Source organism: Ammospiza nelsoni, chromosome 2 (genome assembly GCF_027579445.1).
Source record: "Ammospiza nelsoni isolate bAmmNel1 chromosome 2, bAmmNel1.pri, whole genome shotgun sequence".
Classification (NCBI taxonomy): domain Eukaryota; kingdom Metazoa; phylum Chordata; class Aves; order Passeriformes; family Passerellidae; genus Ammospiza; species Ammospiza nelsoni.
In genome coordinates, this window is record NC_080634.1 from 5,090,496 (window position 1) to 5,113,582 (window position 23,087).

The 23,087-nt window shown below is 45.7% G+C and overlaps 1 protein-coding gene across 1 annotated transcript in view; it reads left to right on the forward strand.

Moving 5' to 3' along the window:
* Positions 1–13,573: 13,573 nt before the first annotated feature.
* The window catches only part of PTGFRN (prostaglandin F2 receptor inhibitor), a 66,637-nt gene continuing 57,123 nt past the window's right edge, over positions 13,574–23,087 (forward strand). The window contains exon 1 of the mRNA XM_059466140.1: positions 13,574–13,774. Coding sequence (XP_059322123.1) covers positions 13,711–13,774 — 64 coding nt within the window. The 5' untranslated portion in view covers positions 13,574–13,710. The remainder of the gene's footprint in view (positions 13,775–23,087) is intronic.

A 23,087-nucleotide genomic window follows, 5' to 3' on the forward strand; every position in this document is an offset into this window, starting at 1 on the left:
TTTAGCTGACGATGCTTTTGTGCGAGGAAGGAAAGGCTCCAGTTAGTTATTCTGTAACTGAAGCCATATGGAACTGAAACTTGTTGAATCAATAATGAAACATGTCTGTGTCACAGAGCAGTTTTGATTCCAAGACATACAATGGACTGTTTGCAAAGTCATATGGCTGGTTAAAACTACATTGTTTTAAAAAATGGACAAATAATATAGGGACTCAACTGCTTAGGAGAATACGATCTAGTTGATTGCCTGAGAAAGTTAAAAAATTTCCCAACCAGCCTGAGGTTCTCTGTTGACTCATTTTCATAAGACATTTAAGTACTGTGGCAAATGCTTGCCAGCCATTTAGGCAGGTAAGGTGAGACACATCAAAAAACACACAGCAAAAATTATTTCTGTGTCCTAATTTCCCATCCATCCTTGCCAACACGTGCACAGTAGCTGCACTGAGAAGCAGGTGAGTTGCTAATGCAGATTAAGTTGTCCTTTGAGAAGCCACTGCAATTAATCCACCCAGTAACCTGGGAACAAAGAAATACTTCCGTGACACATCAGTGTTTCCAGATTTGGAAAGGATTTGACAAATACCAAACTGAACTTGCACAGCAAGTGAACTGTGGTGGAGAAAAGTGTGTGCAGCCTCCAGAGGAGGGCATGGAGTACCTAAGAGGGTAAATAACCTACTTGCTCAATGTTAACATTTGTTTTATTTTATTTAGATGCTTGGCAGTAAAGAAGGGTGTTGGAGGATGTCAGAGGTGCTTCAGAAAAGCCTGCTGGTGACTAGAAATATATTCACTTTCTGTTGGCATGCAGGTAGCATGCCCACAGCCACCTGAATTCTGACTGCATTACAATATGAGGTATTCCCCCTTGTTTTGGTTGTTGGCCTCGGTGTCACACAGTTTTGTAATGTGAATGCAAAGTAGCATTTTGTGGAACTCAAAAAGTTTTGGTGATTCTTTTCAAAATGCTGAGCTTTTCTAAATGTACTTTCTTGGCAGTGCTGGGCTGAGTCTGCCCTGACAGCACCACATTTCCTAATCTCTTACTTCCTACCAGCTCTGGGCATAAGGCAAACACAGGACCCCGTGCTCTCTGAGCAGCAGGAATGCTGCATGGTGGTGGGCTCTGGGCTGGCAGCTCAGGTTTCCTCCACAGGGACTGAGGGAGCAGATGCCTGGAGCTGGTTTTCTTTCTTTCCTCTCTGATTCAGTGTTGGGTAATTAAGGACTGGAATGTTGCCTTAAGTGCAGCTTTGGGAATTGTATTTTTGTGCAGATGGTGTTCCCTCTTATCAGTTATTGCATTGCAATAGGGCCAAAAAATCTGATGAAGGTATGATCCCTTTTTGGAAAGGTTTAGTATTGGAACACAATAACCATGGAGGCAGAAAAGAAGATAACTGGGATTGTGGTGCACTGTGGCACTGTAAATGGAAGTAACCTGAGCCAGAGTGCACTGGAAAGGGACAGGCACTGGTGGCAAATCATTCAAATCCCAGCCCAGTGCCTCCAGCACAGAATTTGAGTCCTGTAGCAAGGGAATCAAAGCACCACAGGGGACGAAATCATTACTAACCCAAATAGCTGACATCATCTGTGGTTGTATGGGAACCTGCATGTTGGTAGGCATATATATATATATATGTATATATAAAAATTTCCTGGTGTGGATTTTCCCTAGCAATTTATCACTTCAGCAAAATAAAAACCTCACCAAAACCCAAACAAATGAAGTGAAAAAACAAAAGAGCGCAATGTCTCATAATAAGCTTTCTGTTGTGGCAGCAGCTGCAGTTTCTCCTCTCAGATTTCTTTTCTGTTATAACCCAGAAAGAATCAGCAGCTGCTTAGGAAATATTCCAGAAAGATTCATTGAGAAGTTCCTGGCTGTTTTTCACACATTAATCTGACAGAAGTAACATCTTCAAGGAAGGGACTGATTCTCCTGGTCTTTGTCTGCTCCTCATAAATTAGTGGGTTCTGATAATGTGGTTACCTAAAAGGAAATAACAGGAGGAAAAATAAAGTAATCACATGTCCTGGTGATGGGAGACAAGTAGGTTTTTTATGTTACAGAGAGGGTGTGGGAATTGCTTAGATTATTTTAATGGTCGTGTTTGCATCTCTTCAAAAACTTATGCACAACTAAACTGCTTCCCAAATGGGAGTATCCGGGGGCAACACCCATAAGAGGGATCATTTGGAAGAGACATTACACATGCTTCTGTGAAAGTAGGAGACCTTCAGGACATATTAACTCTGCAGTTATTTCGGTGCTGTCGTGCTCTGTGCTTTAGGACTGGAGCGTGCAGCCACCAGAGCCTGGATGGGGAAGCTGCTGGGGTGGAGCCCAGCGGCACAGTCCAGATCAGGGGCTCTGAGCAGGCATTCCCAGGGCTGAACTTCCCTTTTCTTTCTTGTGTGGCTTCTTTTAGCTGGGATGTCTCCTCTACAAGAACGTTCCTCCCTGTAATGTGGATGCCTCAGGAAAGGCAGAGCTGGCGCCTGACCCGATTCAGGGATCTGGCAAGTGGTGCTTATTAAACAGGTCAAGGGGTAGAGATGGGCAATTGTGTCAAGGCTCAGCATTCCCTCAAAATTTGGGTAGAGATGGGTAATCGTGTCAAGGCTTAGCATTCCCTCACAATTTGGCTGGAAGCTGTCACCCTGAGCCTTTTCCCTGCCATTGCCCCGGACAAATCACATTCCCAATCCCTGATCTCTGGTGCATGAGGGCACAATTCAAATGTCATCTTTTGAATGATGTTTGCTCATCATTCAACATCAAAGCGTCTTTGCCCTTCCCCTGTGTCACAGGCAGCTCTGCCTCTGAGCTCACTCCTGGCAAAAATCCAAACCTCCTGTCAGCATCCAGAAGTGGAGACATGGATCTTCACTGAGCATTATGGAGCCTCCAAAGAGCATGGATCTTGCTTCTTGGAAAACTCCATGAAAAAGTTGCTCCTTCTTCTTCTGCTGTCATTAGCAACTAGTGGGGAAACAAAACCCCTACAAACCCCAAAAAGTAGCATGTGATTCTTCCCACAGAAGGACTGAGTAAAAGCAGTTTGGATCTGTAATGTCCAGCTCTGCAAAACACTGTCCACTGAAGTATACAAGCTCTTGGGAATGTGGGAGAGATAATTGGAGGTTAATAGAGATTTTACTGCTGGCTGCCTGGCCAATTATTTCTATGAAAAAATCCTGACATATTTCCCTTTATTGAAGTGAGTTCATGATCATCTATATAAAAGAAAGCTGTATTCTGAGAACACATATGCATTTGCATATGGATGGTGTTCTCTTGGAAATTATTTGAATAAAAATAAAAGAAGAATGAAAACAGGAGTTTTCACTCAAGGGAAAAGTTAATGAACTCACTTCTCTTTCTTTCACTCCCTGATTAAATATTATGTTACCATTTTATCTTTGTGCATGAAGAGTAAAGCCCAATTCTGTATTTTGCCAGCTTCATTCATGAAGCTTTGTATTATTTTTACTGCAATAAAAACCTAAAAATTACTCTCTCCACATGAGAAGCAGAATGGAGAAGAGCAGTAATTCCCCACAGTATGGAGGAAGGAGAAAGACAAGACATCCTCTTTTGTTTGTTTGAATAGGCATGAGATGTGCTTCAACATGTGCTGGCAGGAGCAGTTGGAGAAGACTGGCTACAGAAGCTCATCAAGAAATGCAAAAGGCATGACCTGCTATCTAAGGTATCAGTGAGAGCTTCCTTTCTGAAGAGGTTTTTTTTTTTTTCCTTTAATGCTCATTATTTCTGAGAGTCTGTGGGCTCGGTAGCAGATAGTACCGATGTTTTAAAGTTGACTACTTGATCATTCTAATTAGGATCCTGTGGATTTTCAGTGTTGCTAGCTAAGTGAATTTCAGTGCATTTGCAGTCAGACCAGATGAGTGCCACTGGACTTCTTGTGCAGTGGCCAGGTAGATTAGCTGAGCCAGTGTTACTCACAGGGGCACCACCTTCTTTTAGCTGGCAGCAGAAGCATCACAACATTTGATAAACAAGCCCAAATTCGTATGCCAGACTATGACTCCAGAATTGGCTTGGCATTTTATTAGCACTTCAGAAGGCTATTGCCATGGATTTGCCAGTCTCTGGATTCATGAAATTTGCTAGGAGTTCCTGTCTGAGACAGGAGATCACCTGAAAACTAGTGCTATGTCAAAGCAACTTCGTGGGGAGTGCCCATCACCTGCTAAACATGGCTGGTTTTCAAACGTTCTTGAGAATAAACAGTGTTGATTTTAATCTAGAAAGGGATGCTTTATGGAGGCTTAGCGCCTGAATGCCTTGCAGTCTTGTTTGGTTGGTGCTGAGATGTAAGCAGAGGCAAGGTGAAATCTCAGAAGCGATATTCACATGCAAACCTTGTAATACACAGTGTTCTCAGGGCAGGGTGGGGAAATGTAAATTCCAAGTACGTTTAAATGAAAAACAAACAAACATGAGAATGGGGAAAGGAGCTTTGAAATTTAGAAGTGGACTCTGTCCAAGGATTTTGCCTGTGCTGCTGCTCCTGGCCCATTGCTCTAGGTAGCAGGAGCAAGGCTTCTAGCTGCCAGTCGACCATTTTCTTTTTGATAATTATTCACATTGCTGTAGAAACGGAAATTATCTCTATTTTCTCACTTCCCAATTGAAAACTGTAATTGCAGCTGCTCCCTCCTCCTTGTTTGGAAGTTTTGCATGCAGAGAGTCATCAGCCAGGCTTGCCTTAAATCAAATCTTCCCATGCAGCCTGGGTTATAATCTAGTGAGCACAGCAGCTGCCTATTCGCAGCAAGGAGAAAAGCAGCACATTTCTCCAGCCACTGGCTAGGAAATTCTTGCTAAAAGAAAAGGGCTATGCCTTGTCTGGTTCCTTTATGGAAATGTAAAGGAGTCAGCTTCCTGAGGGCTTTCACAGATATTGCTAATCATCTTAAATTGAAACAGGACTTCCAAAACCAGCATGTAAATCCCCATAACACACCTTCAATTTCTGTCTCCAAGGCTACCCAGCTGTCCTGATCCTCCGTGACAAGCTCTGGAAATGCAGTGATACTTCCTTTTGCACTACTCCTTCCCTGCTCCTCAATCCCCCCTGCTCTGAAGTCATCTTGCTTGCATGAAACAGCACTCCACAGCATGGTGGTGGGTGAGGAGCGGCCTCAAAGCCCATGGGGAGTCTGAGTGGCAGGGAATGGACAGGCTCTCATCCCTTCCACCAACAGAGAAATGCCGTTTCCCTCAGGGATACAAGGAAATAGCCAGAGCCCCCGTGCAGCCTTGCCCAGCTTTGCTCACTCATCTGTGCAAGGCTGGAGTGGAGGTCTCCTTAAAACAATGCTAATAGGATTTATTCATGCTGTTTTTATCAACCCTTCTTATTCTGCTATAAGACATGCAGTTCATGAACAACAACCACTGCTCCCCAGTCACAGAACTGTATTTTGAGGGACACAGTATGTGTAGCCTCATTGAACATTTTCCAGTGACTTTATATGCACACACTGTGCTCTCACAGAGAGCCAAAATGTGCCCTCTTCTGAAGTCCCTTGGGTCTAAATTAGTGAGACTTTCATATATCGTGATTTGAATCTGAATGTGTTTCCTTGCTCGCAGTCCCTGCGGTCACAGAGTAGGCAAGGGGACTTTGTGCTGTGGTTTACCTTGTGACTTCTTGGGGCTGTTGGGGTGTCCTGAGGAACCACATGATCAGGAGACACATTCCCTGTTCTGCCAACACAGGAGCACCCTCTAACAGTGCCCATCTCCCAGGATGCAAGATTTGCCAAGGCACAGGTGATGGAGCGTCCCGGCAGAGAGCAGGAGCCCTCAGCTGGAGGTCTGGGGTGAGATACAGCTTCTCTGAGTTACTTCTCTGACCATTATCCAAGACTCACAGAAGATGTGCTGGATGAGCTGATGAGCCTTTTGTACTGCAGATCTCCTCAAAACGCTGCAGGGTCAACAGCACAGTGCCAAACTAGAATCAATGAGGCCTTACGCAGACACTCAAGAATAACAAGTCAACCAGTGGATTTGCAGGCAGACTGTAACAGCTTGTTATCTGATGTCCCCTGGGCACAAACACTGAGACATCTGCAGTTTTTGACCTTTTTTTGTCTCTCCTGGCTCAATAGCTAGTTAGCTGGTCATTCAATGTGAAAACAAAACAGAGGAAAGGAGAGCAAATTGCAATAGGCAGGAGATGCTGGACAATTAGGATGCCAAAAGGACTGGAAATATGTAAGTACAGAGGTTGCTTTGCTCTGCTTTATTATTTGTGTATTAAGCTCTCTGAGTTGGTTTTTGGAACTCTGTTAAAAGCAGGGTTTCAATATGCCAGTTGTCACTGAACTTTTATGTTGGTTTTATTTTGCATGTATTTTGCATCTCTATTCTCTTTGCTTGGCACTCACTGCAAGTTAGAAATTAACCTGAAAAACACACGTTGAGACTTCACTGACTTTCCCAGACATTTTTTTTTTTGTCTGAGAACACAAAGCTCTCTTCATAGCATCTCCTCTAGTCCCATCAAGGGGAGGGAAGATCCCCAGAAGACTGACTTCTGGATCATCCTTTGTACTGAGATCTCAGTTCCTTGGAATGCAGTGACTGCAGTAGCTTATATGCACGGGGGTGTGGAGCCTCCTTCCTGTTTCTAGGCTCTTGTTAATAAAGAGTGTGCCCACATTCTCAGACAGGGCCCTAATCACCAGCCTTAGCCTAATCTCTTAATTAATTCCTGTTAATGTAAATGGACTCAAAAAGATTCTTTTAGCCATAGTGTTCAAGAAATTAGAAGTCCTTTTTTGAGGAGACAGTGTGTTTCTTCTTTCATGGTCTGGTATAATGACAGCACTGTCATGCTCTATGAGAAGGATTTTCCACATCCTATAGAGCTCACTTCTCATCCCTGGATTATAGATGATTTTAAATCAACTCAGGATAATAGGTGACAGCTCAGTGTATATTATGTGCAGCATTTCAGTCTAGCATAGGCAGAGACCTTCTGGCCTCTTGTTTCCATAATTTCTGTGCCTCAGAATGGCCTAAAGTCAAGGTTGGGTTACACACCTTGTGCAATAGAAGGCAACAATATGTGAAGTCCTGGGACCTGCCAAAGAAATACACTGTTCCTGCTTCTGATTTAATCTGATTTATTCTCCTCACATGGATGTCCTGCAATCAAGGTCAGAAAAGGATTTGAGCCTATTTCTGATGTGGGAAGACAGCAGTCCCACAGGTAAAAAAAAACAAAGAAGAGCTAAGTTCAGATTGACCTTACTGAAAAAAAAGCAAGCTCCCAAAATGGAGTGTAACTGGTCAGTATCATGAAGTGAATCTGGAGCAGGGTAAGAATTGTGGAATTGTACCTGCCCACGTTATAAACAGAGACTCCCCTCTCTCGTGACTTCAATTTTGCCTAGGAGAATTCATATAAAAACAAATAAATGCCAAAAGAAATGTTTCTATTGTTTTCCTTCTCTGTATCTAATGAAATCTGTTCCTTTAAAACAGAGCAATATCCTCCCCTATGATTTTTTGCAGTCACATCGCAGAAAGAGAGAAAACCTGAAAGCAAAATTGACTCCTTTTGATTTTTCCTAGTTCAAGAGAGGAGACATGCTAGTGGGAAGGAGAATAAAAATCACACTGAGTAAATCTGGATTTTAAACTGCTTCTAATGATCAACAGCAATTATACAAATATTTATTTCTGATTTTATAGTTTATTTGTGTTAAGGCCGACAGCAGATTTTAATTTGATATTCAGTCTTCCTTATTAAAAAAAATTGCATCTTTTAGATTGGTTATTTAATTATTTACTTCTGTAGGAGTTCAGAGTGCAAGTTGTTGGGGGGATAATTTTGTCATGTACTGCTTTAGAATGTATTTTCTGCTCCCTAATTCTTTGGTTGCTTAGGTACTACAGATCAAATCCTGTCTGCACTCAAGCTGACAAGAAAATGTCCAGTAGTTTGAATAGGGTGTTGATTTTATCCTTACTGTTCCTGCCCTAGTGGGAACTGCCATAACATCTAACAGCAGATCTTTAACATCTCTCCAGCGCTTTGAAGTGCAGCCCCTCATATTTCATTCACCATCTCAACCAAGAAGCAACAGAGGGACTGCAGCCCTGCTGCTGGAAGTGCAAGAGGGAGGCAGGAGGTAGGAGGATGTGTCATTTACTGCTTAGCAGGTTGGATAACCTTTTTGCATGTGGTTTGCTCATGTGGTGACAGCGACATGATGTGCAACCCACAGCCACAGGCAGCTTTTTGCAACCTGCCTGTTTTGCAGCTGTGATGGCTCTAACCTGTGAGACCATCAGGCATCTAGAGATATGCTGGTAAATCTGTATGCATGGAAATATCACGACACATGGGGGTTTTCCTTGTGTGTTTGGTGCTCAAAAGTTCCAACAAACTTCAACACATAGCATGTTTATGAGTGCTTAAGTAGTTAGGAACCCAAGCTCAGGCAGTCAGATTTGAAAAATCTAGTCAGTCTTAGAAAGATGTGCTCTGTTGAAAGGAATCTAGCCTAAAGATGTTCATGAAGCTTCAGTTTATGTTGTAAAGAAACCTGTAGCGTGTGGTGTGCTTTCCACTTTTCCTGGATTTCATTATGCCTTCCTGCCTCACAGAACAGCTGTAACATTAAACCCATTGAAATTTGTAAAGTGCTTAGAAATCCACTGAAGGGAGGCTGTAGAGGAGTAAAAGGTACTCAATTTTCATTGCTGTTCTATCAAGCAAGAGAGTTTCCAGAGTGTCTTAATAATAAATAAGAATAAATAACTGCAAACTGTAGAATCTGTTCTATGCTCATTAATAGGTACCTTTGAGTCTGTGGTCGAGGAGAATCTCTTTTAAGAAGAAGGTGAGTATAGATTTGAAGATTTAAATTCTGATTTCAATATCTTCTCTACCATCATGGCTTGAAGCATTGGGGTGTGCTTTAGTAGCGTGTGAACATTATCCAGGTCTACCGGAATTTGAATAATTGTGGCAGATTGTTTGACCATTTTCTCCTGTCAGATTTCAACTAGATTTTCAAATAAATCATTCACCAATATTTTTTCCTCATGGTTTGGTTAGCTCAAGAGCCAGCTGAACAATATTCATCAAATAAATTACTCACTTTTTCCTCATCAATCTGCAAATAATTTATTCACAAATACTTTTACATGAGGCAGCCAGCTCTAGCCAGGACAAATCAAGGTAATTTCCTACGCTTTTGATCACATGCCAGTAGGACTTTATCTTGGACAGCTCAATAGAGACAGGTTTTAATGCATAATACATAAATGGCTAAGCTGAGTTTTTCACAGTTCTTTGTGAGCTCTCTACTATTGCCCATATTTCTGTTCAGCTGTTAAAGGGGAATGACAAGGGGGCATGTATTTTCCATCCAGGTACGCTCAGAAACATTTCACAAAACCGAGCGTGGGGCTCACGTCAGCCACAGCCGTGATGGGGCAGCCCGCTGGCTGGAACACTCACTCTGTGCACTGGAGCAAGGCGAAATTTAACAAGAGTTGAGAAGAGGAAATGAAGACAAGTATTGTGCCTGCTTGGAGACACAAAGGGAACTTAGGGGCGGAGTGAAATCAAGCAACGTGGAATTTCGCCGGCATGCTGGGGATGAAGTCCCTAGCTTTTGAGAAAAAGGTCCTTAAATGAGATAGCACATCCCTGCACAGATGTCTCCAGGACAACATTTGTGCTGTGGCTCCCTCTCCCCAGGCTCCTCATGCAAACAGCTTGGAAACCACTGAGAGAGCCCTCTTCCTGCCTTGGAGGCTGCTGTGCTGCTGACGGGGCAGTGGAGCACAGCCTTACCTGTCTGCCCATGCCTCTCGTTTGTTGTGGAGAGCTCCTGGCTGCCACACGCCAGGCAATGGCACCAAAAGGTTTCTCCCCTGGTTAAGGTTTGCAGCCTGCAGTCTGCACTGCATGAGAGGAGCACTTTTGCATCTCTGCCCCTAAGCAGGGTGCTGGGTCCTCATCAGGCCAGGTCCTTCTGCTGTTGATCAATCCTTCTAAATGTCCTTTATTCTTGCACTCTGTGTTGGATGTGGGCCTCATACAGAGACATTTCACTCTGTCCTCTGCTGCTCAGGCAACAAGGTGGGCAGAACAAAAGTTGTTTATCCATGTTTGCCAAGAGAGAAACTGCAAAGGCTAGCAAGTGTATGTTGGGGGAGTGGTGCAAGCAGGGAGTGGTTGCGTGTGGGCTTCTTTCGGATCAGGGTGTGTTCATGTTTCATGAACATGTGCATGCATAATAGTGTGTTTAATATAACACTCCAATCTTGATCCTTCCCCGAAATTCTGCTGGCTAACCTAGTTACCCCAAATGAGAGGCACTTTCAGCCTATACATTATGCAGAAATGTAGGTATGAAGAAACGTAAGCAAGCATTTTTACAGCATCATCAATAAATAAGTACGTGCTATCTACTCAAATCAACAACATGCTAAACACTGAAAGTCAAATGGGATGCCTTCCTGAGAAAAAACAACTGACCATGTATTTACTCTGCAGCTCATGAATAAACATTGGAAATGCACAAAAACAGAGGAAGATATTTGTCTCAACTTGGAGAAAGCTTCTGGCTCAGACTGGCTCTCATAGCTGAACGATACAAAATGGAATTGGCAAGGGGGAAAAATGACATAATCACATACATGTAACAATCCATTGAAAGTAGGACACACAAAAAGGAGAAGAAAACAGGCTTTGAAGGAGAAGGTAGACTAACACAGCGGTCAGCTTCAGACCTGCTCTTTCTGGCACCTGTGCTGGCAATTTACCAGCCTTGGAGAAACGGCTCTCAAATTGAATGAGAATCTCAGACACCTGCTTAAATTGTCACAATGTTACAGACTGTATTTTAACACACCCTGCTGCAAGGCCATGTGCTGAGGAGGGAAGCGCATAGTGATGAATGGCAGGATAAAGATGCTTTCAGGAAAAACACAGATGCAGAAAGAGATTTGGGGACTCAACATGGGTAATGAACTCCACAAGCTTTTTGTAAAGCACAGGAAATGGTCTACTTCCATTTTTAGTTATGAGAGAAGGGGGAAAACAATGACTGAGAAATTACTCTTACTCTGTGCACAGCATGTGTGTATAGACTACAATGACATTGTACCCATGCTGGGTGCCTGCAAGTCAAAAAAACACTCAGAAACACTGAAGTCCAAAAAAATCTGCAGTGACCAAAACGAAATCTTACAATATGAGGCTTCAAAGAAACAATCTATTCAGTTAAACAAGAAGTGATAGAAGCACCATGTATAGTTACTTAACCATGAAAATGGGATGGGTGTGCAGATTTGTAGGCAAAGGCATAACAAGTTCTCATGTCTCAAAGTTGAAGTTAGACAAATTCAACCTTGAAAGAAGCAATTTCGTAGCAGCAAGGATAATTAAACATTGGAATAAATTAGTAGGTGGAAGAAGCAGTTGCCATTACTTGGAGTCTTTAAGACGTGTTGTCTTTCTAACTCACTTTGATCCAGCTGCTGAGGAAAAAAATCTCTGGCTTTTGTATATGGGTCAGATTAATGGGTTATAGTGGCCCTTCTGTCTGGAAGTCTGACTATATGTGGGGGAAAAGTGGTTCTTGCTGAAGTAAAAGAGGTGGGAGCAGCGGAGTTGTTGAGGTGCTTGTTGAGAACACAACCTAGGGCTCAGGACAGCAGTGTTTCATAAAGCTCGATGAAGGATCAGGAGTTTAACCTGTGTGGTAGAAGCTGACTGGTAAGGGTGAGACATCTAACCTGCTTTCTGAATTTGATTTAAGGGACATGTTTATGGAAGTGACATCCTCCAGTGAAGAAAAAGTGTGTTTAAATGCTGGGTAAAGGAGGAGAGCAGAATGAGTGGGAACAGGCAGCAAGAACAAGCAGGGATATGAGGGCATTTTGAACATATCTGAAGACAGCCTTGCTTTGTTCAGGCAGTTTTTTCTCAGTCACATTTGTGGACTCAGCCTCATTTGGTGTCTGGGAGCTGGGAAAACTTCAGTTGTGCACAGGACCAAGTGTCCTCCAGACAGCTCGTGGCTGCAGCTCTGAAAAGAGGTCGATCTACTCCTTGCAGGAGCTCAGGTAACTGTGGTTGGAGGGTGAAAGTTCTCCTCATCAGTTTTAGGAGGGTCTCATTTCATTCCTATTAGGCAACACCCTCTTTCCTGTAAAGCATAGCGGAAGGAGTAACAAAGTCCAGCCTAAAATCCAGTCTGATAATCATGCTCAGTCAAGAACACAGCACACACTTCCTGAACCTCGCCCAAGCCAAGTCATGCTCAAGAGCAAGGTGCACTGGAGACTCTGGAATAAAACCTTACCCAGCCATTTTGTGCAGGAGCAGCTGTCCCAAACCATGCATGGGCTCCAGAGATTCCCCACAGGGAAATGTATATCACAGATCCCTCTCTACCACGGAGCCTGGACAACAGACAGCAAGACGTGCCCAAGGAGAGCACAGATTTCCCAGAGAATGTGGCAAGGGGACTGAAAGAGCAGATAACTGTCCGAGCTACTAGAGAGCCGCCCAGTGCCTCCGCTCTTTGTTTTTACAAACAAACAGGAAATTAAATCCCCAAGCAAACAAAAACCTCTGAGCCGGCTGGGAAGGAAGGTGGTGGAGTTGGTGGCATGAATGCCGTGCTGCAGCAGCCCCTTATTGACTAAACTGGGACCTCGGGCAGGGGAAAAGAAACTGAGCCCCAAAAAGGGTAATAATGCTGCTTGGGGGGCTGTCTGGCACCAGTGGGTGAGGGAGTGGTGGCCTTGTCCATGAAGCGCTTGGGGTAAGGACACACTTGAGTGTCTGTGCTGTCCAGCTCCTAACCCAGGCCGTGAGCAGGATGGAATCGCCGGAGCACGGGCAGGCCAGTGCTGCCCGTGGAAGGGTAGGGCACAAGATGGGCGCACTCGGCATTGGTTTTTGAGGTCACACATGCATGGAATGGCGCAGGAGTGCCCCCCGTGCCTGGGGCAGCCCAGCAGACAGCACCGGCTGGGGCAGTGATGGGCACAGGACCGGCAGTGACCCCACACGTGTGCGGCGGCTCCGTGCGCTGGATGCGAGCACCGGGGGGATGGCCGAGCGCCGGCCGCGGACACGGGGGGACCCCACCCGTGAGGGGGGGCCGGACGGGCTCCGCAGCCCTAGGAACGAGCGGCCAAACAGCGTCCCGGCCCCACGCTGCCCCAGGGCCGCTCCCGGCCGGGCCAGCCCGCCCTCCCCGCACCGGCGCTTTCCCAAGCCACGTGTGCGCGGCGGCGGCGGCCCCGGGAGGGAAGAAGGGAGGGAGGCGGCGAGGGCAGCGCCGTTCTCCGCTGGGCCCTTCTCGGCGAGGCGCTCCCCCGGAGCCCGCGGCCCCGCTCTCCGCCCTGCCTCTCCCGCCTGAGGGGAAGGGGCCGGGCCGGGCCGGACCCCGCACCGCCCCCGCTACCTGCGGGCGGGGGCGGGCGCTGGGAAAGTTTGTCTCTGTGGTTGGCTGCGCCGCGCGGCGCGGCCGGTCGGGGCGGGCGGGCGGCTCCGTGCGCTCGCAGGGCAGCGAGCGGCCGGCCGAGGAGCGCTGCCGCCGCCGGTGCCCCCGGGCCAGCCCAGCCTGCGCGCCCGCGGTCCCGCTCGCCCAGGGAGAGGCGCCGCGCAGCCCTGCCAGCATGGGGCACCGCGGGGAGAGGGCGTCCTGCCTGCCTGTCCTCCTCCTCGTCCTGTTGCTGCTCGGTGAGTCGGGGGTGCGCGGCCGGGGGCGGCGGGGAGGGCGGCCGGGGGTGCTCGGGCACCTTGCCCGCAGGTAGCGCGGCGGGGCCGGGAGGGAGGGAGCCGCCCGCGGAGCCCGGCCGGGCGCTGCCCTCGGCGGGGCCGGGCTGTGCCGCCTGCCCGCCGGGCTGTGCCGGCCCCTGGAGCGGGCGGAATCGGCCGGCCCGGATCCCCCGGGCCCCGCTGCTCCCTCCGGGGGATCGCTGCCGGGCATTTCCCCGGAACTTTAGGGGGCCTCCCGGAGCGGGGGCGGGTCGCGGGGTGCTGCCCGGGGGCTCCCGCAGGCTCCGGGGTCTCGGGGCGCCCCGGCCGCGGAACGTGGCGGTGGGGCCGTAGTTGCCCATAAAGGAGCCGGTGCGGGGCTGTGTTGGCGGTGAGGTGGGAGCGCTCTGAGACCTCGCCTGGCGGAGGTGAAGCGCTGGCTGAGTGGGGACCCTCCTTGTGCCTGTCCCCCGGGGCCCGCACCCTGCTCGGGCTCTCCGGGCACGCGGGGTGCGGGGAAGCAGCGCTTCCCTGAGCCCTCCTGCCGGGCTCCCGGGGGTTGCTGCCTCTGCCGGGAAGTTCTCCCGCTAGGAGATAGCGTGTAATTGTGTAGGTGATGGTTTACGCTGTGTTCAGGTAATTGTGTAGCTGTCGTGAGCGTGACATGTGGTTTTGTTCCTTCCTGGTGTCAGTGCCAGCCAGGCAGCGTGCAGGAATAAAGACAAGCAAGCTCTACACAAAAGGGTGGGTGGTGGGTTGTCGTGGGATTTTTTTTCTTTTATTTTGTCTTTTTTTCCCTTGTTTTCCCCCCAACATTGTACTTGTAGTGATGTTGCTAACCCTGTTACAGAAGTAGTAGTGAATGTAGAAGTAGAGAACTAGAAGATTATTCGGGTTAGATAGCTCTCTCTTGTAATGTTTGAGTGGCTTTGTGTCGGCTCTGGGCAGCCAGAAGGACATCAGGTACAGGTGAGCAAGTATGTCCCACAGGTGAGCAAGCTATCCTACGTAGTTCATGATTCACAACACTTGATTAATTGCAGGTAGTGAGTGGGAGCCTTTTCCAGATTTCAGGTGGAAGGAGTAACTAAACAGTGCCCCAGCCCCACACTGCCAACGCTCTTCTTTAAACAAAACTCTATTCGCTGACTTAGTTTGTGCTTGTACTTTTGACTTTGCTGTGACTTTTTTTTTCCTTAAGTCTGCCAGAGCACTTTCCTCATTGTTTGGATGTTGAATCTTTCATAGCCAGGTCTGCAGAGCTGAGAGTTGCAGTTGGAAAGTCAGTTTCCTAAACCAGGTCTTGTCCCAGTCTTTTTCCTGAGGCTGCTTGCAGGCTGTTGGGGCAGAGGGTGTTCTGTCTGCAAGATCCCACCAGACAAAAGTGTCCACTGTGCTTTCTCTTACTTGCAGCTGACGTTAGTCATCTCGTTTATCTTTACAATATAGGCGTGCTGCCAGCTGGGGAAACAGTCATGAGCTGGAGAGCTCACCTTCAGTATTTTTGTTTAGAAACAGAAAGGGAATAAGATTTTTCAAGAGGATGGTTTAATAGGACAAGCGGAAAATCAAGACTCTCAAATGCTCAAGGTCATGCAGCGAAAAGTAAAAACTATCAAGGATGACACAGAACAGGAAAGTTGTTTCCTTCTTAACTCAAGATGAAATAATCTGAAGAACTTAGAGTGTGCATGCAGAGATATATGGCCATTGTTCATGATCTGGTTTGTCTAGATGTTCTGAGTTGTCTTTTGGGGATTTCTTTTTGGTAATTGCAATGGTGCTTTTAAAACTGAAAGTGTTTTGTGTGCAGAAAAATCTCTGAACTGTAGTCTTATTTGTAGTGTGTGTTGTAGAGTGCCTATCTTTTGATACCATTACTTGGTCACTTCTATGAAATATTCCAAAGGTTAAGAGGTTTGGAAAGTAGTCATTTTCACACTCTGGATGGGAGAAGTACACTTCTGTGAACCATTTCTGGCAGCTCTTTAATGGAGAGATGGGTTGGAGCTTTTGCTGCAAGTATTGAGGAATTCTTGTGTAAGGGAGGTGGAGGGAAGGAGCTGAAGCATACACAAGTTTATCCCTTGTGAGTACTTAGACTTGGCTATTTTCTTCAGATATTTACAAAATAATCCAACAAAAGGATGCAAAGGCTGAAGTATTTGGCTGTGACAAATGAGAGAAGGTGATTAAAACATTCTTTTTCATCTAGTACAGTTATAATCTGTTTGGTAAGGAGATTGTGGTATCCTGATACTAAGGCTTCATCTAGTGTCTCTTTTCTTCCTTCCTCTGGTGTGGTTAGATCTTGAGAAAGGAGGGCACTATGAGAGCGTTTTGCTCTGTTTCATGTGTGATGTCACTCTGCAGCCAATCTACCTAATCAACCTGTGAAATGCTCTCTGGAAACCAAAAACATCTCTCCTAGGACAAGACGGCCAAAAAACAAAACAAGCATCTGATTGTTACCAGGGCTCAGACAGTAAAGTAAACAATAAGCATTCCACCTCCTGGATTTTTTTCCTGGTTCTTGTTTGAGGTCCAAGGTGGTAATTTCAGTGGATCTGAAAAAAAAAAAAGGTTTTCATTTCAATGCTGTGGGGCATGAGGAGAGCATGTACTCAGTGGATCCTGGGGGAAAACCGCTGATAATGGGTTTCCTAGAGATGGCCTTTTTCTTACTCACCTTTTAGACCTGTGTGGCACTCGCTGTCTGCTATGATGAAAGTCAGTTCCAGCATGCCAGAACCCCAGGAGCTGTGTGTTTAGATTGATGCAGTTGTTTCCTGCATCTCGTGTCTGAAATTATTTTTTGTTTCTTTTCCTCAGAAGCTACAACAATTAGTCATTTGAATCAAGGTTTAATTCAAGCTCTGCAATAGAAGGCTTTTGGTAATTAGTGTAAGTTATTGTGATCATGCACTTCAAGGAAAAGCGCGCTTTAATCTTTTCCTGCGTTTGCAGCCGAAGTGGGAGCATTAGAGAAAGGGAGAGCCTCGAGGTTTAGGGCAGGGAGGCAATGAAAGGATGATTGCCTGCGGAGTGTTCGAGGTGTGTTGGAGTGGAATCTGCTGCCTGCTCACCTGCAGCTGTGCCCAGGGCTGGCCCTGGTGGCTTTTGCCTGCCTGTTCTTGGGAGGAGGCAGGCTCAGATCCTCGCTGGTACTCAGAGAAGGCTTACAGCTACTCCTGCCTATCTCCTGTGACTTAGGAGGTGGCCAGAAAGGCTTCCAAGAGGGAATTGCAGACTGCTGATGCGCTAGAAGCACAAAGTGAACTGGAACTGGGTTGGTGAGGCACTGAAGGAAGGGCAGGTGGTGCTGCTGAGGAGGAAGCTCCTTCCCTGTGGCTTTGTCACGCTGATGTATTTTCTTGGTGTGTAGGCTGCGGGAACATGTGGGAATCGAGGGGTGAGCAGTGGAATGAGTGTTTGTTCCTTTACGTCCTGTGTTCTTCAGGGTTGGCGGATGATGGCTTAGTCACCTTCTCTGGCTCTCCTGCATCTTTGTAGGTGCCTGTCTGGGGCTGCTTTTTAGGGAGTCTAGGTGCTTTTCCTGAAATTCTTTGACCTTGTTCCCCAGGTTTCTTGATGGCTGCATTTCAGCGCAGCAACAGCTTGCTCCCTTTAGGTAGCCTCTGTTGTGTTTGGCTCTAATCCCCGAACTGAGGTGTAAACCTGCCTGAACAAGATTTGAAGTAAGCAGTAGGGGTCATTTAAAAATGCAGCCACATGCTTGATTAGAGGGGAATGTGCTTAAGAAATAATATATATCCATCCCTGTCTAGTTATATAAACAAACATTCAGGGACGTTTGAGATTTCAACTTTCACATCTAATGTATTCATGGGTTGATTTGTTTCTGTGTGGTTGTTTCTTCTTGTTGTGGGTTGGGGTTTTTTTTTCCCATTTCCATAATCCTTGTCAAACACTAACCTGCAAAACAGAAATGTATGGTTTTTTTAGAAGGGAAATGGGTACATATCTGAATAAGGTATTTTTAGAAAGTGAGCCTTTCAGTTGTCTGGTTTTAGATGCCTTTCAGTGATATATTTTATGGTGTGTGAAGTTCTGTGTTTTAGAGGGAAGGGAAAGGGGACACATTGTCTGAAAATGTGAATTCTTTCTGATTATGTATAGAAGTTGATTGAAAGTTAAGTTGGAAAGAACTTGAGGAAGACAAGGAGCTGGGTCAAAGTAGTGGTTATGTCAATGTCTATAAAACTCTCTAGTACTGTCAAAAGAAAGATATTAGATGGAGTATAGAGTCAGTCTGTATATTGGAATGCAAATAAAAATATCTGTTTAATACTTTTTTTTTTTTTTTTTTTTTTTTGCTTTTATTGGAGATGTTACCAGGCCTCTCGTATTTGTTCTGCTTTCTCAGATCTGTGATAGTAAGTGATAAAGTCTTATAGACTTTAAAGTTTTATAGAGACCTGTGAGGTGAAATTGTCTAGGCATGTTTCCATTTCTGTCGAGGAATAATAAGCAGTTTCCAGCATGACCCCAGTTCCTAACCTGCAAAAGGTACCTCAAAAATGCATTGAACAAGGCAGGGAGAGACTATGTCATAAGCAGGTTTGAAGTTGTTAGAATTTCCTGTTCTAAAGAAGAAATGAGCTTACAGGGAGATAGTAATGGTTCTCAAATTTTCCTTTTTTTTGTCAGTTGATTCTCTAGAAAGTCTCAAATTTTAGCTGTCTTTCAAGACTCAAATATCTACTGAGAAGAGACTTTAAAAATAATGAGTAACTTTTAATACACCTTGTGTCTTGCAAAGGCCAAAGGTGTAAAATCAGTTTCAGACCAAACTGCTTTTGGATAAATTGACAGGTACCTGCTGTGCCAAAAGTCTTCAATAATGCCTTTCCAGATGATCAGCATATATAAAATAGGATAAGAAGCAAGCTGGCTTATTCATCTACATGTAAGATGTCATAATTGTAAAGCATAATTGATTTCTTCTTAATGAAATCTGAGACAGAAAAAAAGGATGGGGTTTTTTTTTGGTTTTGATTTTTTCCCCATTCCTTCCAGAGCTGGAAGTGGTTTCAAAGCTGGGTTTCCAGTGAAAACTGTAATAATCTTTGGCATTCTGACCAAGTTTAAAGTGAGTTAGGTAGAAGGTACAACTGGTGTTGCTAAATGCCTTTGTTGAGTCTTGAAAAAGTTATAAAGCAATGTGGTAATGCTTGTAGATTTGGGTCCATGTGACTGCCATGGGGACTGCTTGGAACTGGCACTGGAGTGTTGCACTTGGTGCTGCTGTTCATTACCCTGGAGGAGGCAATCGGGGGGGAAGGAGGGGCTGAAGAAGCAGCCTGGGGAGCAGTAAATGTTGTGTGCAGCAGAGGCAAAATACTGCTGCAGAAATATGAAGAATTGCTGAAGCAAGCTGAAGTATTTGACTAGTGATAATCTCCACGGCCAGATGGAATTTGCATGGATGCTCTAAAGGATCTGAACTGTTAGCTGAGCTATGGGAAGAAGAGGTAAGAAAGGCAGAGAATCTTGGACAGGATTTCCTTTAAAAAAGAATCTGAGGGTGGTTTTTAGAATTAATTGACTTGTGAACTTCAGGAATGAGAACTAATTAAAGACTGGAGCTCCCAGGCAATCTGTCACAGCTGCCAATAAGCAGGGCTGGCAGCAATGCCTGTAGTATATCTGCTTGTTACTGTTTGTTATGAGTGCCATCTCTTAAATTGTTTTTATTCTGCAGGACTTCAGGCATTCATGCTGAAATTTTCTGGGCTGGATATCTACCACAGGTTGACTTCCCCCCCCCCCACCCCCAGGAAACACTGCTCCCCTCGTTCTCTCTTTCCTTAAAATGCTCCAGTATTTCCAATAGTTACGCTTGGGAAGGCAGCAGGGTGAATTCTTTTTTTCCTTTTTGATTCTTGCAGGTTCTAGCTATTTCTTCCTTGTCACTCTTGAATCAATAATAATCTCAGCTGCCAAGTTTGGAAGTTCTAGCACAACCCTGCTGTGGTTTAGAACAAGAACTGGAAATTTGGCTGGAGTGTTAACTCTGCATCAAGAATGTGGCTTTTGCTGTTCTTAGGAAATGTCCAAATTTGGCCACATTATAGACTTGGAAAAGCATCAGTTTGTAAAAGCTTAATAGGGAATTAGTCTCAGGTCCCTAGAGAAAGCATTCTATCATTGCTTGTAAGGTGTCAGAGGATTACAACTGCAGTTAGGGGTGGAGAAATGGAGCCCTCCTTTTTATTCCAGTTTCAGACTTCTGTAAATGTGTGTGAAGGCCTTTCCCCCCGCTCTCCTGCCCCCCACTTCTGTTCTTTTTTTCTCTGCTTTTGCCAAATTGGCCAATGCTGGATTGATGTACTGCTCTGTGTGGATCGCTGATCAGAGCTGCTGTGAGAGTGCTGCTTGTAGCACACAAAGTGTATATATATATCATCTTTCTTACGTGTAGCTTGGAAAAAAAAATCAATGTAAACTTTGTGTTGCTTTTAACTTTTGTTCCCTGGCTTCAGTTCTCCTCTCAGGCTTTTTTCCCAGATATCCATCACCATTCTTTACTTCGCACTGGCTGTAAAACAACTCCTGCTGCTGTAGCTGCTCTTATTCCACTCTTTCTGTTTAACAGGCTTGATTAGTCTGGACTTGCCTTTCTTAAAGATGTGGTTTAGCTGTGCTGCTCAGTGCTTGCTTTGTGACTACAATTTGTGTTCTCAAGCTCTTTGAGTCACTCTCTCCTTGCCATATCAGCAGCCTCTGAGAAGAGTTTGGCGGAGCCATTGCTGGGGGTCATTGGTTACCAAGAGTCCAGTTCCAACAACAAGCTGGCTCTGCTCAGGTTTGCCAGTGTTACAAAGAACAATTGCCAGCGTAAAGGACTTTGTTTCCGTGCACGCTGCTCGGCTGGCTCCGGGAGCAGAGCTTCAGCGCGGCGTTTGAGCCGGCCTTTGATGCGGCGTGGCTGTGGGGAATCTTTGAGCGGGCTGCCACCATTGTTCTCCTACACGCATTGGAATGATTGCTGCGAGAGAGGCATCCACAGGGACCTCTGCCAGCTCCTTATTGATGTGTGCAGTTTCATCTATTGACACGCTACCCTTCATTATTGCGCGCTGAATCCTGTGGCAGTGGAATTCGCTATTAAATCTGCCCCGCGAAAGGGAATTGGCGGAGGCTGCTTTAAAAGCAGTGTGACCCCTGCATTTGCAAAGAATAGCTTCTAAATATGAAACAGATGCTGAACTGATGGAGGATGCTTCCTAGGTTTTCAGGGTACCAAACATAGTCATTTGGAGCAAAAATTCAGGATTTGCTTGGCTTGTGGATGGTAATTTAAGTCTCAATGCCCATTTTCCCCCTCAGAAATGCATGTCTAATCAGTACATGTATTTGTGCTTGAATGCAGCATGTAATACTGAGGTGAAAATAGGCAATTATTTGTTAATGGAAACCGTTAGAATAAGCAGTGAGGTGTTAGTCTTTCTGTTTGTGCTCTAATCCTCTTCCTAGAGGGCAGGAGGGGTGATGTATCTTCCTTTGCCTTTGCCTCGGACTGTTTTGTGCTTTCACAGCTTCACCCATAATATTTACCCAGATACATCTGCCTTCCCCCAAAAGAGATGTAATGTTCTTTAGAAGCCCAGCAATATACTGTGTGTTGGGGAGGTGATGTCTGTGGATGGTGTTTGTCGGTGTGAAGAGCCTTTATGGTGTGTGTGCAGTGTTCTTGTTCCCACCCAGTTTATACAGAGCTTTAAGTTAATGTGGGGTAAGAAGTGTATCGCATCAGCCTTGTTCCTGTTTGATCTCAGGGCTTGCTGTACCTTTGGGCAAGCAGAGCTTAAGTGCTTGGAGGTGGCCTCATCAGTGAGAAAATAAAGAACATGACAGCTTGTTAGAGACAAAATCACTCTCAGTGTTTGGAAGTGGGAAGTAACACAAGGCTGGGTCTTCCCTGTCTTATCACCACCGGGGTTGAATGGTCACTAAAGCTATTGACTGAACCCTGTCTGCTGGCAACTCTATTGATAGGCACCTGTCAATAGTTGCAAAGCTGCTCACATCCCTAGGTCTGTAGGTTTATCTATTAAAACAAAAAGTTGAGAAAATAGCATGTATACCTCCAGGGTCACTGGGCATAGAAGTATGGCTGGTGCTTGAAATTGGAAGTGGGAGAAGGAAGGGGAGGAGAGATAACTGGAGCAGGGCATGCTTTCCACAGAGAAAGGGAAATGGGGGAATAGCTTGTTTAAAATGGAAGAATTAGTTAAAGGTGTGTCTGCATGAGATGGTGGTGCTGGGGCAGTTACCACCACAAAACAGCATTGGTAAAAAACTGCCATTTTTTCAAAGCTCTGCAGTTGAATCTTGAAAATCCCTAGTTTTCTCAGCAAAGTTTTCTGCTCACCACTGGCAGGTAAATGGAATATCTAATTGTAGACTCCTGCAGAGTTTAAAACAAGGACTGAAGTGTGATGCATGTGGCTGCAGGGTATGCTGAGGCATCTGAGTTGTTGCTGGTGTCTGCCTTTAAAGTCTGAAAGGGCGGGTTGGGGGGAGGCTGCAGTGCTGTGAATAGAGTTACTGGGTGGGGATCTCCTTCCAAAATAGCTGAAGAACAAATGAGACTCACATGGTAGCCTTGTTCCTGCTTGGGACCAGAGGCCGCAGGGCGTGTGCCTGTTCTGGACTTTGCCTTGTGAACCTCTAAGGATCGACTGAGATAGGCCAAAGCTTCTTAGAAAGTAGCTGTTAAAGGTAGTTTGAAGTATTTTTCACTGATCCCCCTCTTGATGTGAGCTGTCAGCTTTTAGTTTGTATGTATATAGAGAGATTTTCCACCCTGTCTGATGCTGTGCAGACACTTAAACCTCTTTGTGTGTCTGGGCGAGGGTAGTGACCTACAGGTGGGCGCAGGGCAGTGCACGGGGCACTTCTGTACTCAAACCTGTGAGGTGGGTCCTTTCCTTGCTTTAACAATTCCTACCCCAGAATGAGTCCCCGTAGCTGGACTTTGACAGAACATGCATTTGTCATCAAAGTAACGTGCTGGCTTTCTGCTGTAATTTCTTTTTTTGGCTGCACTTCTGGTATGGGTGCACTGGGGTGAGAACACGCTTTGCATATGTGGGTTTGGCCCAGGTCCAGCCTGAGTTCTGCTTTCACACAAGTGGCAGTCTGGGCTCAGCTTTAATCCTCCAGTGTCAGGGCTGCCTTGTTGCTGTGGGATCTTGACTGCAGTCCAAAGCAGAGCTTTGGTCAAGTGACTCTCACGAGTCCACAGATGTTTCTTGGAATTAAAACT